Source organism: Mandrillus leucophaeus, unplaced genomic scaffold (assembly GCF_000951045.1).
Source record: "Mandrillus leucophaeus isolate KB7577 unplaced genomic scaffold, Mleu.le_1.0 Scaffold11, whole genome shotgun sequence".
Lineage (NCBI taxonomy): Eukaryota > Metazoa > Chordata > Mammalia > Primates > Cercopithecidae > Mandrillus > Mandrillus leucophaeus.
The window spans coordinates 3,643,936-3,656,535 of record NW_012099209.1 but is presented as its reverse complement, the minus strand read 5'-3'; the positions used below and the strand labels follow the sequence as shown (position 1 = coordinate 3,656,535).

At 54.8% G+C, this 12,600-nt stretch overlaps 2 protein-coding genes across 8 annotated transcripts in view; one reads left to right on the top strand and one right to left on the bottom strand.

Annotated features, from left to right (window-relative positions):
• The first annotated feature begins 4,355 nt into the window (after positions 1 to 4,355).
• NR2C2AP (nuclear receptor 2C2-associated protein) lies at positions 4,356 to 6,378 on the top strand. 2 transcript variants are annotated; one of them, XM_011990729.1, is made up of 6 exons: positions 4,356 to 4,764; positions 4,908 to 4,998; positions 5,212 to 5,317; positions 5,389 to 5,456; positions 5,741 to 5,850; positions 6,220 to 6,310. In XM_011990729.1, the coding sequence occupies exons 1-6, from the start codon at positions 4,727 to 4,729 to the stop codon at positions 6,308 to 6,310; spliced, it is 504 nt and encodes a 167-aa protein (XP_011846119.1). In that variant the 5' UTR covers positions 4,356 to 4,726. The 2 variants fall into 2 exon arrangements, with proteins under 2 accessions (XP_011846119.1, XP_011846129.1); XM_011990739.1 differs by having other exon boundaries at positions 5,741 to 6,378.
• The window catches only part of RFXANK (regulatory factor X-associated ankyrin-containing protein), a 16,290-nt gene continuing 9,607 nt past the window's right edge, over positions 5,918 to 12,600 (bottom strand). For 2 of the 6 annotated variants that reach the window (XM_011990757.1, XM_011990750.1), the window contains 7 exons: positions 10,669 to 10,752; positions 10,464 to 10,529; positions 10,092 to 10,192; positions 9,473 to 9,598; positions 8,979 to 9,045; positions 8,467 to 8,547; positions 5,918 to 6,135 (listed from right to left, as the gene is read on the bottom strand). In XM_011990757.1, coding sequence (XP_011846147.1) covers positions 6,065 to 6,135; positions 8,467 to 8,547; positions 8,979 to 9,045; positions 9,473 to 9,598; positions 10,092 to 10,192; positions 10,464 to 10,529; positions 10,669 to 10,752 — 596 coding nt within the window. In that variant the 3' untranslated portion in view covers positions 5,918 to 6,064. The remainder of the gene's footprint in view (positions 6,136 to 8,466; positions 8,548 to 8,978; positions 9,046 to 9,472; positions 9,599 to 10,091; positions 10,193 to 10,463; positions 10,530 to 10,668; positions 10,753 to 12,600) is intronic. The other 4 variants (XM_011990785.1, XM_011990775.1, XM_011990764.1 and 1 more) reach the window with 3 other exon arrangements.

Below are 12,600 nucleotides of genomic sequence, written 5' to 3'. Positions count from 1 at the left end.
CACAACCACACCCAGCCAATGACAACCACACCCAGCCATGCACAACCACACTCAGCCATGCACAACCACACTCAGCCAATGACAACCACACCCAGCCATGCACAACCACACTCAGCCAATGACAACCACACCCAGCCATGCACAACCACACCCAGTCAATGACAACCACACTCAGCCATACACAACCACACCAGACTACACACAGGTTTCACCAACTATGCACAGTGAAACCTGGACATATACAATCACACTCAACCACATACAATCACACTTGGTCATGCACAACCACACCCAATCATATACAACCACACTCAGCCATGCACGACCACACCCAGCCATGCACAACCACACCCAGTCATGCACAGCCACACCAGGCCACACACAATCACATGCACAATCAACCTGGTCAGGCCACACAAAACCATACCTGGACTGGGCCACACACAAGTCACACGTGCTGCACAATCAAAGGCGAAGCTATGAGCTGGGCTGCACCAGAATCCCTCCACATGCAAAGACACCCACTGCTGCTCACACCCACAACACCTTCGCCTTCCTGCCAGCAGCAGACATTGGCCCCATGTTGCTCACCCACAACCAGGTTTCTAGTTACAGACACACCCACAGGTAGTGAGCACACAACCATGTTCACACCAATACCACCAATGCCACCAACCCGGAGATCTGTAGCCTTTCCAGCCACTGTTACAACCAGTCACACACATGCAGCTCCTGGTGCTCCCATACATGCCCACCTGAATCTTTTCATACCCAGACACCCCTCCCACTCCCACTGTCACCTCCAGTGGGACCCAGGCTTGCATTACACCAGGACTCATAACCCCAGCTGGTACTGTGTGAGCATCTGTCTCCTTGGAGAGGGGTCCGGATGGGCCCCAGTAGATAAATCAGACCCAGACCTGCCCGATGGGGGTCTCCAGGCTCAGGGAATCCCATTAAACCCTCCCTGGCAGATACCCCAGGCTAAGACCTTAGGGAAACTATTATATTCATCTCCCAGTGGGGAAACTGAGGCTTGAAGCTATCTGAGGGCCATTCCCTGCCTTGTTCCAGGATGATGAAATCATGGACAGAAGGACCTGTCTTCCGCACAGGTGGGGCTGCCTTCCCAGACACCACCAAGGCAGAGAGTCCCCACTGACCCAAACTCACTGTGTGACTGCAGCAAGTCCCTGACTCTTTCTAAACCTCCAGTTTCTCCCTAGAAAAATGCTGGAGTTAGGGGAACTCCAGAGTCAGACGGGTTTGCATCCCAGTTCCCCTTGGTGATCTTGGCCAAATGACTTTGCTGTTCTGTGCCTCAGTTTCCCCAAGTGAACCAGAGGAGCTGCTTTTGGACCTTCTAGAGCCCTCCCTGCCCCATTCCCTGGGGTGGGGGTGGGAGCTCTTAGTCTTTCCTCACTCAAGCGAATGAATGGACCACTTTTGGCTGCCCTGCTGGGAGCCCAGAGCTGCTAATTCCCTGGAGAAACAGGAGGCTCTTTCATGCCCAGGCGCCAGTGGGGTGAGGAGGCGGGAAGAGGGTATGGAGCTGGCCTCATACCCATGGGCAAGGAGGCCACATGCCAAAGCCAGGAGTGGTGTGGAGAGCCCTGGAGCCATGCATATCCTCACTGGAGGGCCTTGGCTAAGGTGATGTGTCCTCAGCTGTAAAATGGGAATGACAGGGAGCAGCCACAGCAGGTTTAACAAGCCAATGGGTGGTGACGAAACGTGGCTTCAAGTCAGACACACAGTGGACTCTCAGTGAAAGTCAGCTACTGTTGCTATGTGTCAACCTGAAGAACCCACAGAGTCCTCCACCAGTCCCATTAATAGAATTCCCCCATTTCACAGATGAGAAAACTGAGGCTCAGAGAGGTCAAGGTGCTTTTCTAAGGTCACACAGCGAATGAGTGGTCCAGCCAGGACTTGAACCAGATCTGGGCTCTCCGGGGTCCCTGCTCTTCCTAACTTCCTCCGGGGGGGTTAGGTTGGGGGCAGGGTTTCCTGTCACCTCCAGCCCCAGCCCTGAGACCAGCGAAGTTGGGTTTGGATGGCACCAGACTCTGTCTAAATGCGGAAAGCCCCGGCAGGCAGGGGCTGAAGAGGCAGGCCTTCTGCTGGTGACCCAGTTTCCCCGCCAGCCCCCCGCCCCCCACCGCCTGGGGTGGGTTTGAGCAGATGCTAGTAGGATGCCAGGAGGACCATTCCTCCAGCCCTTGAAGAAAGGGGCTGACTGCCAGACCATTCAGCTAAAGCCAGGAAAAACAGCCTCTTGCCAGTGGCTGCTCTGTCTTGGAACTCTCGATTCGTGCAGAACGGATGGTGTCCTGCCCTTTCTCCAACACCTTCTGTGACTTCTCCGGGCCCAGCAGGATGTGGCTCCACATATTTTATTCAAATTCATGGTCTTTCACCTAACTAGGCCTTTGCTTATGCTGAGTTCCCTGCCTGGAACACCCTCCCCACTCCAGATTTTCTCACCCTTGTGAATTTCTGTCGCCTGACCCCCTATTAAGGTGCAATTCTAATATCCCCTCTCCCAGGAAACCTTTCCTCTAGATAGAGCCCCTGCTCCTTCAGCCCTATCTCTCCCTTGGGGCTAGGAGTGTCTATGTCTACCTCTGTCTTGCCCAGATCGGGGGCTCCTCTGGGACGGGGTTGGAGCTGAGGCCTCTTGCTGTCCCCAGCATCATCCAGCAGAAGACTGGGCATGAGAGTGTAACAGTAGAGGTTGCAGGAGGTGTCTAGTGAATCAATGAACCAAATCTTCAGCCTGGAATCTAGGGCTTTGTGTTTGGCAAACTCCTGTTCATGCTTCAAAACCCACCTTGCAGGCTGGGTGTGGTGGCTCACGCCTGTAATCCCAGCACTTTGGGAGGCCAAGGCGGGCAGATCGCAAGGTCAGGAGTTCGAGACCAGCCTGGCCAACATAGTGAAACCCCTTCTCAACTAAAAATACAAAAATTAGCCAGGCATGGTGGTGCGCACCTGGAGTTACAGCTACCTGGGAGGCTGAGGCAGGGGAATCACTTGAACCCGGGAGGCGGAGGTTGTGGTGAGCTGAGATCACACCACTGCACTCCAGCCTGGGCAACAAAGTGAGACTCCATCTCGAAACAAAACAAAACAAAAATAACAAAAACACCCGACCTCGCATGCTCCCTCCTCCAAGAAGCCTTCCTTGATGTCCCAGCAGCATTTTCTGGGAAAGACAAACTTGGAGGCCAGGGCTCCTCTGTCCAAACAAGAACACAAGGGGCCGGGCACGGTGACTCACACCTGTAATCCCAGCACTTTGTGAGGCCGAGGCGGGTGGATCACGAGGTCAGGAGATAGAGACCATCCTGGCTAACACGGTGAAACCCCGTCTCTACTAAAAATACAAAAAATTAGCCGGGCATGGTGGCGGGCGCCTGTAGTCCCAGCTACTGGGGAGGCTGAGGCAGGAGAATCGCTTGAACCCGGGAGGCGGAGCTTGCAGTGAGCCGAGAGTGAGCCACTGCACTCCAGCCTGGGCGACAGAGTGAGACTCCGTCTAAAATATATATATATATATGTGTATGTGTGTATATATATGTGTATGTGTATATATATGTGTGTATACATATATTTTTGTATATATATCTTACAAAGGGTTGATGAGGACTTCAGATACTCCCAACATCGCGGCCTTTTCCACAACTCTGCCTTTGGCCTCCGGGAGGCAGTGAAGTTCAGGGATTCCCAAGCTGCATTTAGCCTTAGGTAGCGGTTAGGGTAGAGTAGGTTAGAGTAGGAAGAAAGACATTGTCATAGGAAGTCTCTCTGGCCGGGCGTGGTAGTTTACGCCTGTAATCCCAGCACTTTGGGAGGCGAGAGTGGGCGGATCGCTTGAGCCCAGGAGTTCGAGACCAATCTGGGCAATATGGCAAAACCTCATCTCTACAAAAAAAAAAAAAAAAAAAAAAAAAAAATTAGCTGGCCGTGGTGGTGCGCGCCTGCTAGTTCCAACTATTCGGGAAGCCGAGGTAGGAGGACTGCTGGAGACTGGGAGGCAGAGGTCGCAGAGAGCCGCGATCGCACCACCGTACTCCAGCCTGGGCGACAGTGAGACCCTACCTCAAAAAAAAAAAAAAAAAAAAACGAAGTCTCTCGGATTCCAAAATCAGTCAAAACCAGTGCTCTACACCTTCGCGCGCCGAGGGACAGCGCCCCGCGCGCGCAGCCAGCCTTTTCCCTACAGCTTCGAGGAAACCAAGGTAAATTCAATCATTGAACCCGGGCCCTTTAAGAAGCGAGCATGAAGGGGCGGGGTCGAATCAAGCCCCGCCCCAGGAGCGGCTACTGTGGGCACCGGATTTACAACACGCATGCGCCGAGCCCACGCGGTTCCGGGTCCCAACATTTGGCTCCAAGAGCTCTGTTCGCAGAGAAACAGATTCACACAAAAAGCCACCGCCCCCGAAACCCGCGGGAAATCTGTTTCCTCTGAGAGGCCCGGCCTCCGGTCATTGGCGGTTTCCCTGATCCTCTCTCCCAAATCTTCCGGCAGGGGATTGATCGAGGCGACTTTTAGGACTGGGGTGGGCGAAGGAGTGGCGGGTCTCTTCCCAAGTTACAGGTGAGGACGTGCAGGCCAAGGCGTAGCCGAGATCGCGCCGCCCTGTGGCTTGAGGAGGCGCCGGGATTCGAACCAAGGCTGTGCCCAATCCTAAGCCCTGCGAGGTCTTGTGGAACCGACATGACCCACTCTTTGGTTTGTCCAGAGACAGTGAGCAGGTAAGAGTCTGTAGGGACAGGCAGGGGCGAAGCCCTAAGCCTGGGGTCGAGCCCTCAGTGGACAGAGGTGTGGAGGTCAGGCCCTCCACGGAGCTGAGAGCTGGTCTCAGCCCCTCTTTTTGCCCTGATCCTGGTGCCTCCAGGGTGAGTTCGGTGCTGAATCGCAACACCCGGCAGTTTGGAAAAAAACATCTTTTCGACCAGGATGAGGAGACATGTTGGAACTCAGACCAGGTGAGGCTCCTCCCTCGACCCTTCATCTCTGGGGTGATTCAGATTCAGATTTCATGGCTTGAGAACGTCAGGGGGCCCCCATAGGTGGCCAGGAAAGGAACAAGTGCCGAATTTCTCTCTTCTCCCCCTCAACAAGGACTGTGTGAATGAGATAGGCATAGCAGGGCCCTGCCTGCAGTGAGCTTGTGCCTCCGTTTTCCTGTCTGCTTCCAGGGCCCCTCCCAGTGGGTGACACTGGAGTTTCCCCAGCTCATCCGTGTCTCCCAGCTGCAGATCCAGTTTCAGGGTGGCTTCTCCAGTCGCCGGGGCTGCCTGGAAGGTACTAGGAGGCCCTGGGTGGCGGGGGTTCCAGGGGTCACCCCAGACACTCATTGCCTTTCTCTGCTGAAGGTTCACAGGGCAGTCAGGCTCTCCGCAAGATTGCAGATTTCTACCCTGAGGACAACAACTCACTTCAGATATCCTGCCCCTGCTTCTGGGGTGGGGTGGTCTGTGCCTTTGGACTCACCCAAACCTGAATGGGAACCCTGATGTGTGATCTTGAACACATGACCTCTAGGACTCCATCACTTTTTCTGTAAAATGGGGCTGATGACCACCTGTTCTGTGTCAGAGGCTTAGAGGGGCCTGCAGCTTCCCCAGGTTGCCCACATCAGTGGAGTCTGAGCTGGGTCTGAAAGAGGTGGGGGCCTGCGGGTGGGAAACCAGAAATCAACTGTTTCCCTTGACTACCCACGATCACACTTTCCCCATACCAGCTGCTGAAGTGGACCGGCTGAAGGTGACATTTGAGGATGCCACTGACTTTTTTGGCCGTGTGGTCATCTACCACCTGCGGGTGCTTGGGGAGAAGGTGTGAGACCTCTGGGGGCTGTCTCCTCCAGGAAGCCCTCCGGAAAGCACAGCAAAGTCCCTCAAATTCTGCACAGAAGGTTTATTGGTTTCTCTTGGGAAGAGTCCCCTCCCACCACCTGTCCAGGAGCTGCCTTTGAAGCCAGTTCTAGGTTTCCCCAGCTCTGGCCGACCGTTTTGTTCCCTGAGTGTCTGAGTCCCCAGCGGGCGGCCTTCACTCAGGGTCAGCGGGCACCAGGTTGCTCTGGAAGAGCTTGAGGATGTGGTTCTCGATCACCTGTTGCACTGAGATGGGGCAGGGAAAAGGTGGGCTGTGAGTTTGAATCGGGAGGGGCATGGAGGCTTAGGCCAACCTGCGCTCTCCCCTTCGGGAACAAACAAGGACCCCTACAGAGACCTGCATTACAGAGCAAAGCTGGGAGAACCTAGGCCCCATCCCAGGAACCTCAACTTCCCCTAAGTTAGTAAAAATGCATTTTTATAGCTTTTCAGAATTATTAATATAAAAATATTTCTTACCAAGCAAAATGTGTGAATTGTGACTTTTATGAAAAGATGGGCCTGGGCGTGGTGGCTTACACCTGTAATCCCAGCACTTTGGGAGGTCCAGAGGGGAGGACTGCTTGAGCTCAGGAATTTGAGGCCAGCTTGGGCAACATAGCAAAACCCTGTCTCTACCAAAAAAATTTAAAAATCAGGCTGGGCTTGGTGGCTCACACCTGTAATCCCAGGACTTTGGGAGGCCAAGGTGGGCAGATCACTTGAAGTCAGGAAAGGCCAGCCTGGCCAACATGGTGAAACCCCATCTCTACTAAAACTACAAAAATTAGCCAGGTGCAGCCAGGCGCGGTGGCTCACGCATGTAATACCAGCACTTTGGAAGGCTGAGGTGGGTGGATCACCTGAGGTTGGGAGTTCGAGACCGGCCTGACCAACATGGAGAAACCCTGTCTCTACTAAAAATACAAAAAATTAGCTGGGCATGGTGGCACATGCCTGTAATCCCAGCTACTTGGGAGGGTGAGGCAGGAAAATTGCTTGAACCTGGGAGGCAGCGGTTGTGGCGAGCCGAGATCGCACCATCGCACTCCAGCCTGGGCGACAAGAGCGAAACTCCATCTCAAGAAAAAAAAAAATTAGTCGGGTGTGGTGGCAGGTACTTGTCATCCCAGCTACTTAGGAGGCTGAGGCAGGAGAACTGTTTGCCTGGGAGGCAAAGGTTGCAGTGAGCCGAGATCATGCCATTGTACTCCAGCTTGGGTGACAGAGCGAGACTCTGTCTCAAAAAATACATTAAAAAGATTTTACAAATTAGCTGGGTAGACTGGTACATGCCTGTAGTTCCAGCTACTTAGGAGGCTGGGGCAGAAGGACGGTTTGAGCCCAGGAGTTTGAGACCAGCCTGGGCAACATAGCAAGACCCTGTCTCTTCTAAAAAAAAAAAAAACAACACAGCCGGGCATTGTGGCTCATGCCTATAATCCCCGCACTTTGGGAGGCTGAGGCAGGCGGATCACAAGGTCAGGAGTTCGAGACCAGCCTGACCGACATGGTGAAACCCCTGTCTCTACTAAAAATAAAAAAATTAGCCAGGCATGGTGGTGCACGCCTGTGATCCCAGCTACTCAGGAGGCTGAGGCAGGAGAATCGCTTGAACCAGGGAGTTGGAGGTTGCAGTGAGCCAAGATCGCGCCATTGCACTCTAGCCTGTGTGACAGAGCGAGACTCCGTCTAAAAAAAAAAAAAAAAAGCAACAACAAAAAATTAGTCAGGCGTGGTGATGAATGCCTGTGGTCCCAGCTACTCGGGAGGCTGCGGTGGGAGGATCACTTGGAGCCTGGGAGGTCGAGGCTGCAGTAAGCTCTGCCTGCCCCATGCTCTGCCTGCACCACTTCATTCCAGCCTGGGTGATAGAGCAAGACTTTTTGCCTCGAAAAACAAAACAAAACAAAAACAAACCCCCTGAAAACGAGAGGAGGGATGAGGAATGATTTCCATCCCAAACACAGTAAAACTCCGAAGGAAGGTGGGGGGATATTTCCTAAGCCCTCCATCCCTACCATGAACCCAGGGGGTCGGTTCAATGGGGATCTCCCCATTTTATGGATGGGGAAGTTGGGGTCCCATTGTGACAGAGGAAATGGAGTCAAATTCGGGTCTGCCTATGGTCCCTGTTCAAACCCACTGCCCGCCATGGAGAGGGGCAGCCTCCATGGCTCTGTGCGCTGTGGCCTGGCCACCTACCCTTTGGTGTCCTCACTGCCAGGCCTCCGCAGGGGCCAGTCCTCCCACCTGGATGCCATTCTCCCTCCCTTCAGGTCCCCCAGAATCCTTCCCTGACCTCCCCATCCCAGGGCTGGGCCCATCTCACTTCTTGGGGTCTCAAGCTTAAGAAACATTCCTCCAGGAAGCCCTCTCTGACTTCCATTGGCCACTTTGGGGCTCTTTGATGAGAAGCCCCTCTTTGGGCCTCTCCATGCCTATCTGTCCCCCATCATGGCCCCAGTCACTGACACCCATTGTCCTCCCTACCCCAGCACATGCGGAGCCCCAGGAGCCAGGACTGGGATGTGCCCAGGCAGGACCCCATTCCTGCCCTGTGTGTCTCAGGCCGACCTTTCCGGTATCCCAGGGCCACGGCAAGGTCCATCGGGGTGTAGCCAGAGTCGGCTTCGGTGGTGAGGTCAGCACCGCGGGCTGCAAGGGAGAGGGGAGGGTGCTAGAGGGTGGGGCCTGGGAGCCCAGAATGGGGTCTGGGGACCTGGGAGATCCCATGGCACCCCTCATTCCCCACAATGCAGTCGTGGGTCTGCCTATTGCCCATGTGGCCTTTTGACAAGAGTCCAACCTCTGCTATCTCGGTCTCCACTGAAGAACGTGGCTGAAGGGTCTCTGAGCCATGGAGGATGGAGGTGCTCAGCCTCTGGGCCAGATCCTAGACCCAGACCCTGACTCCCGTGTGGTCCTACCACCTCCTCCCCTCTGATCCACCCTCCGAGAAGAGCAGGCAGTGACCACCTGCTCCAATAACTCTTCAAGCAATGCTCGGGCGTCTCCCTATCCTCAGGATCCCCGCAGGGCCTGCTGGAGCGCTGGGGCCCTTGGGGCCAGTCCCGACTCCCACTCACCCAGCAAGGCCTCAACGCATTTCACGTGGTTCCCACGCACAGCGTACAGCAGCGGCGTCCCTCCATTCTGTTGTGGGTAGGGGCAGGAAAAACCAAAGGTTTATCTCTTCCTCATTCTCACAATGCCTTGTACTCTCTGGCCTCCAATAGAATGTGGTTCCTCCTCCTGCTCATCACTGGGCCCATCTCACTTTTTGGGGTCTTAAGCTTAGACACCTTCCTCCAGGAAGCCCTCTCTGACTTCCCTTGGCCACACGGGGCTCTTGCAGCCACCTGTGCATCTGTCATCATAGCGCAATTCACTGCATCTCAGCTGCCTGTTTCCATGTCTGCCTTCCCCACATGGGGAGCTCTGCTCTGTGAGGCTGGGAATGGGGCTGTCTCGTGTTCTCGGCACCCAGAGCAGGCCTGCACCTTTCAGGTGCTCTGTGAATGTTTGAGGCAGGAATGAAGGCCCGGAGGCTGAGAGGTCCCGGGGGAGGGCAGTCCCTCACCCAGTCATAGATGTTGATGTCCACGTCACGCTCCAGCAACAGCCCCACAATGTCTGTATAGCCGCCAGTGCTGGCCAACGACAGGGCGCTCTCTCGCTCTTTGGCCAGGATGTGGGGGTCGGCACCCTGCAAGGAGAAGAAGGGGCAGTGGTGGGATGGGTTGGGGCATACCCAGGAATCCTGGGGTACCCACAGCAGCTGCATCTTTTTTTTTGTTTTTTGTTTTTTTTTTTGGAGACGGAGTCTCGCTCTATTGCCCAGGCTGGAGTGCAGTGGCACGATCTCGGCTCACTGCAACCTCCACCTCCCGGGTTCATGCAATTCTCCCACCTCAGCCTCCAGAGTACCTGGGATTACAGGCGCCCGCCACGACGCCTGGCTAATTTTTGTATTTTTTTAGTAGAGACAGGGTTTCACCCATGTTGGCCGGGCTGGTCTTGAACTCCTCAAGTGATCTGCCCGCCTCAGCCTCCCAAAGTGCTGGGATTACAGGCACGAGCCACCACACCCAGCCAGCAGCCGCATCTCAAAGACAAGGCACCAGCAAACACAGCCAAGAACCCAGTCCACCCTAAGACCCCCGGGAACTCCCCAGCTGCCCAGCTTGGCTGGGACGCACCCACTCCAGCAGGAAGCGAACGGTCTCAATCTCTCCAAAGGCCGAGGCCCAGATGAGGGGAGTGAAGCCGCGCTCGTCTGGCTTGTTGACGAGGTTGTCACCTGGCAGGAGGGGGCAGGCGATACCACCAGGCTGCACCCCTGCCCCCTATCCCCAGTGCTGCCAAAGGGGGACGAGGTGGGGGGCTGGGGTTAGACAGGAATGAAGGGGAGCGTACGTCGATGGACATACATGGACAAGGTCACACAGACAGGTAGATACAAGCACACACGTGGACACTCACAGGTCACATCAGCGTCATGAGTGGGCATGGACACCCATATGCACACCACCCAGGCGCGGACATGCCAGCACACGTGTGTGGACACGCACCTTTCCGCAAATGCTCCTTCAGCTGGTCGAGCTCCCCCTGCGCTGCGAGCTGGTGGATGGACAGGGCTGGGGCAGGACAGAGGCAGAGTCCTCACTCGTCCCCTTGCTTCTCTGTGCTTCAGTTTACCCTCTGTCCACAACTGCTCCTCACAGGCCCTCCCACCCTCCTACTCCTCTCCTTGTTGGGGACCGTGGGCTCACTCACAGTCTAGGGTGGCCGGCAGAGCCGACACCTCGTTCCCCCGCTGCCGGTTGGTGAGAGTGGTGGAGTGCTTCAGGGAGTTGCCTGCTGGGAGAGAGACAATAGGCCTCAGTTTCCCCTCGGTAGATGTTCTGAGGCTTCAGGACAGAAGCCCATTTGTTTTTTTGCTGCTGTTGTTGTTGTTGTTGTTTGAGATGGAGTCTCGATCTGTCCCCCAGGCTGGAGTGCAATGGCGTGATCTCAGCTCACTGCAACCTCCACCTCCTGGGTTCAAGCGATTCTTGTGTCTCAGCCTCCCAAGTAGCTGGGATTATAGGCGCCCACCACCACGCCTGGCTAATTTTTGTATTTTTAGTAGAGACGGGGTTTCGCTATGTTGGCCAGGCTGGTTTCAAACTCCTGACCTCAAATCATCCACCTGCCTCAGCCTCCCAAAGTGCTGGGATCATAAGCTTGAGCCACCAAGCCTGGCTGTTGGGCTTTTTTTTTGAGACAGAGTCTTGCTCTGTTGTCCAGGCTGGAGTGCAGTGGTGTGATCACAGCTCACTTCAGCCTCAACCTCCTGGGCTCAAGCCACCCTCCCACCTCAGCCTCCTGAGCAGCTGAAACTACAGGTACCACCATACCCAGCAAATTAAAAAAAAATTATTTTGGTAGAGATGGAGTCTTGCTATATTGCCCAGGCTGGTCTCAAACTCCTGGGCTCAAGCGATCCTCCTGCCTCGGCCTCCCAAAGTGCTGGGATTACAGGCACGAGCCACCATGCCACTGCCTTTGGTATCTCCCTGGGGTCTTGGAGCTACCCAAGGCAGTGCCTGGGACTCCACCATTCACTCACTCTACTCTCTTGAATACCTAGGATGCATCTTTCTCCTCCCTTCCTGGCAATGTTCTGGGCAAACAAGACATAGTTTTTGCCTTCTAGGGAGTCTGGGGTCAAGTAGGTGCATCAGAAATAGAGACATAATAAAAAACTTCAAGTTGAAATAAGTGTTCAAAAGAACTTAAGGCTGGGCACGGTGGCTCACGCCTGTAATCCCAGCACTTTGGGAGGTTGAGGTAGGTGATCACCTGAGGTCAGGAGTTTGAGACCAGCCTGACCAACATGGTGAAATTCCATGTCTACTAAAACCACAAAATTAGCCAGGCGTGGTGGCAGATGCCTGTAATCCCAGTTACTCGGGAGGCAGGAGAATCACTTGAACCCAGGAGGCAGAAGTTGCAGTGAGAGAGATCACGCCACTGCACTCCAGCGTGGGCAACAAGAGCGAAACTCCGTCTCAAATAAAAAAAAAAAAAAATTAAAAGCAGGTAGAAGAGGACAGAAAGAAGGGAGCACAAGGAATAAGTCCTTCTTAGGCAATGTGGTAACTAGAGGGCCTCCCCAAGGTGACACCACCGAGATCTTAGGAAGTCAAATAAATCAGCTACAGGTACTGGGCACGGTGGCTCACGCCTGTAATCCCGGCACTTTGGGAGGCCGAGGCAGGTGATCACCTGAGGTCAGGAGTTCGAGACCAGCCTCGGTAACATGGCAAAACTCCATCTCCGCTAAAAATACAAAAATTAGCTGGGTGTGGTGGCGTATGCCAGCTACTTGGGAGGCTGACGCAGGAGAATCGCCTTAACCCAGGAGAGGGAGTTGCAGTGAGTTAAGATAGTGCCATTGCACTGCATCCTGGGTAACAGAGCAAGACTCCGTCTCAAGAAGAGAGGGGACTCCGGGAGGCATCTCGAGAGTGGGTAGAGGGAAAAGGAGGGGAGGGGAGGGGAAGGGAAGGGAGGGGAGCCTGGGCAACAAGAGCAAACCTCCGTTTAAAAAACACAAAAAGGCCGGGCGCGGTGGCTCAAGCCTGTAATCCCAGCACTTTGGGAGGCCGAGACAGGAGGATCACGAGGTCAGGAGATCGAGACCATCCTGGCTAACACGGTGAA

Bases quoted from the DNA above. Each gene is read 5' to 3' on its own strand.
- NR2C2AP (XM_011990729.1), top strand. From the start codon at position 4,727: ATGACCCACTCTTTGGTTTGTCCAGAGACAGTGAGCAG. The intron at 5,457-5,740 runs ATATCCTGCCCC...ACCCACGATCAC, and splicing joins AGGACAACAACTCACTTCAG to ACTTTCCCCATACCAGCTGC. The intron at 5,851-6,219 runs GGTGTGAGACCT...GCTCTCCCCTTC, and splicing joins CTGCGGGTGCTTGGGGAGAA to GGGAACAAACAAGGACCCCT.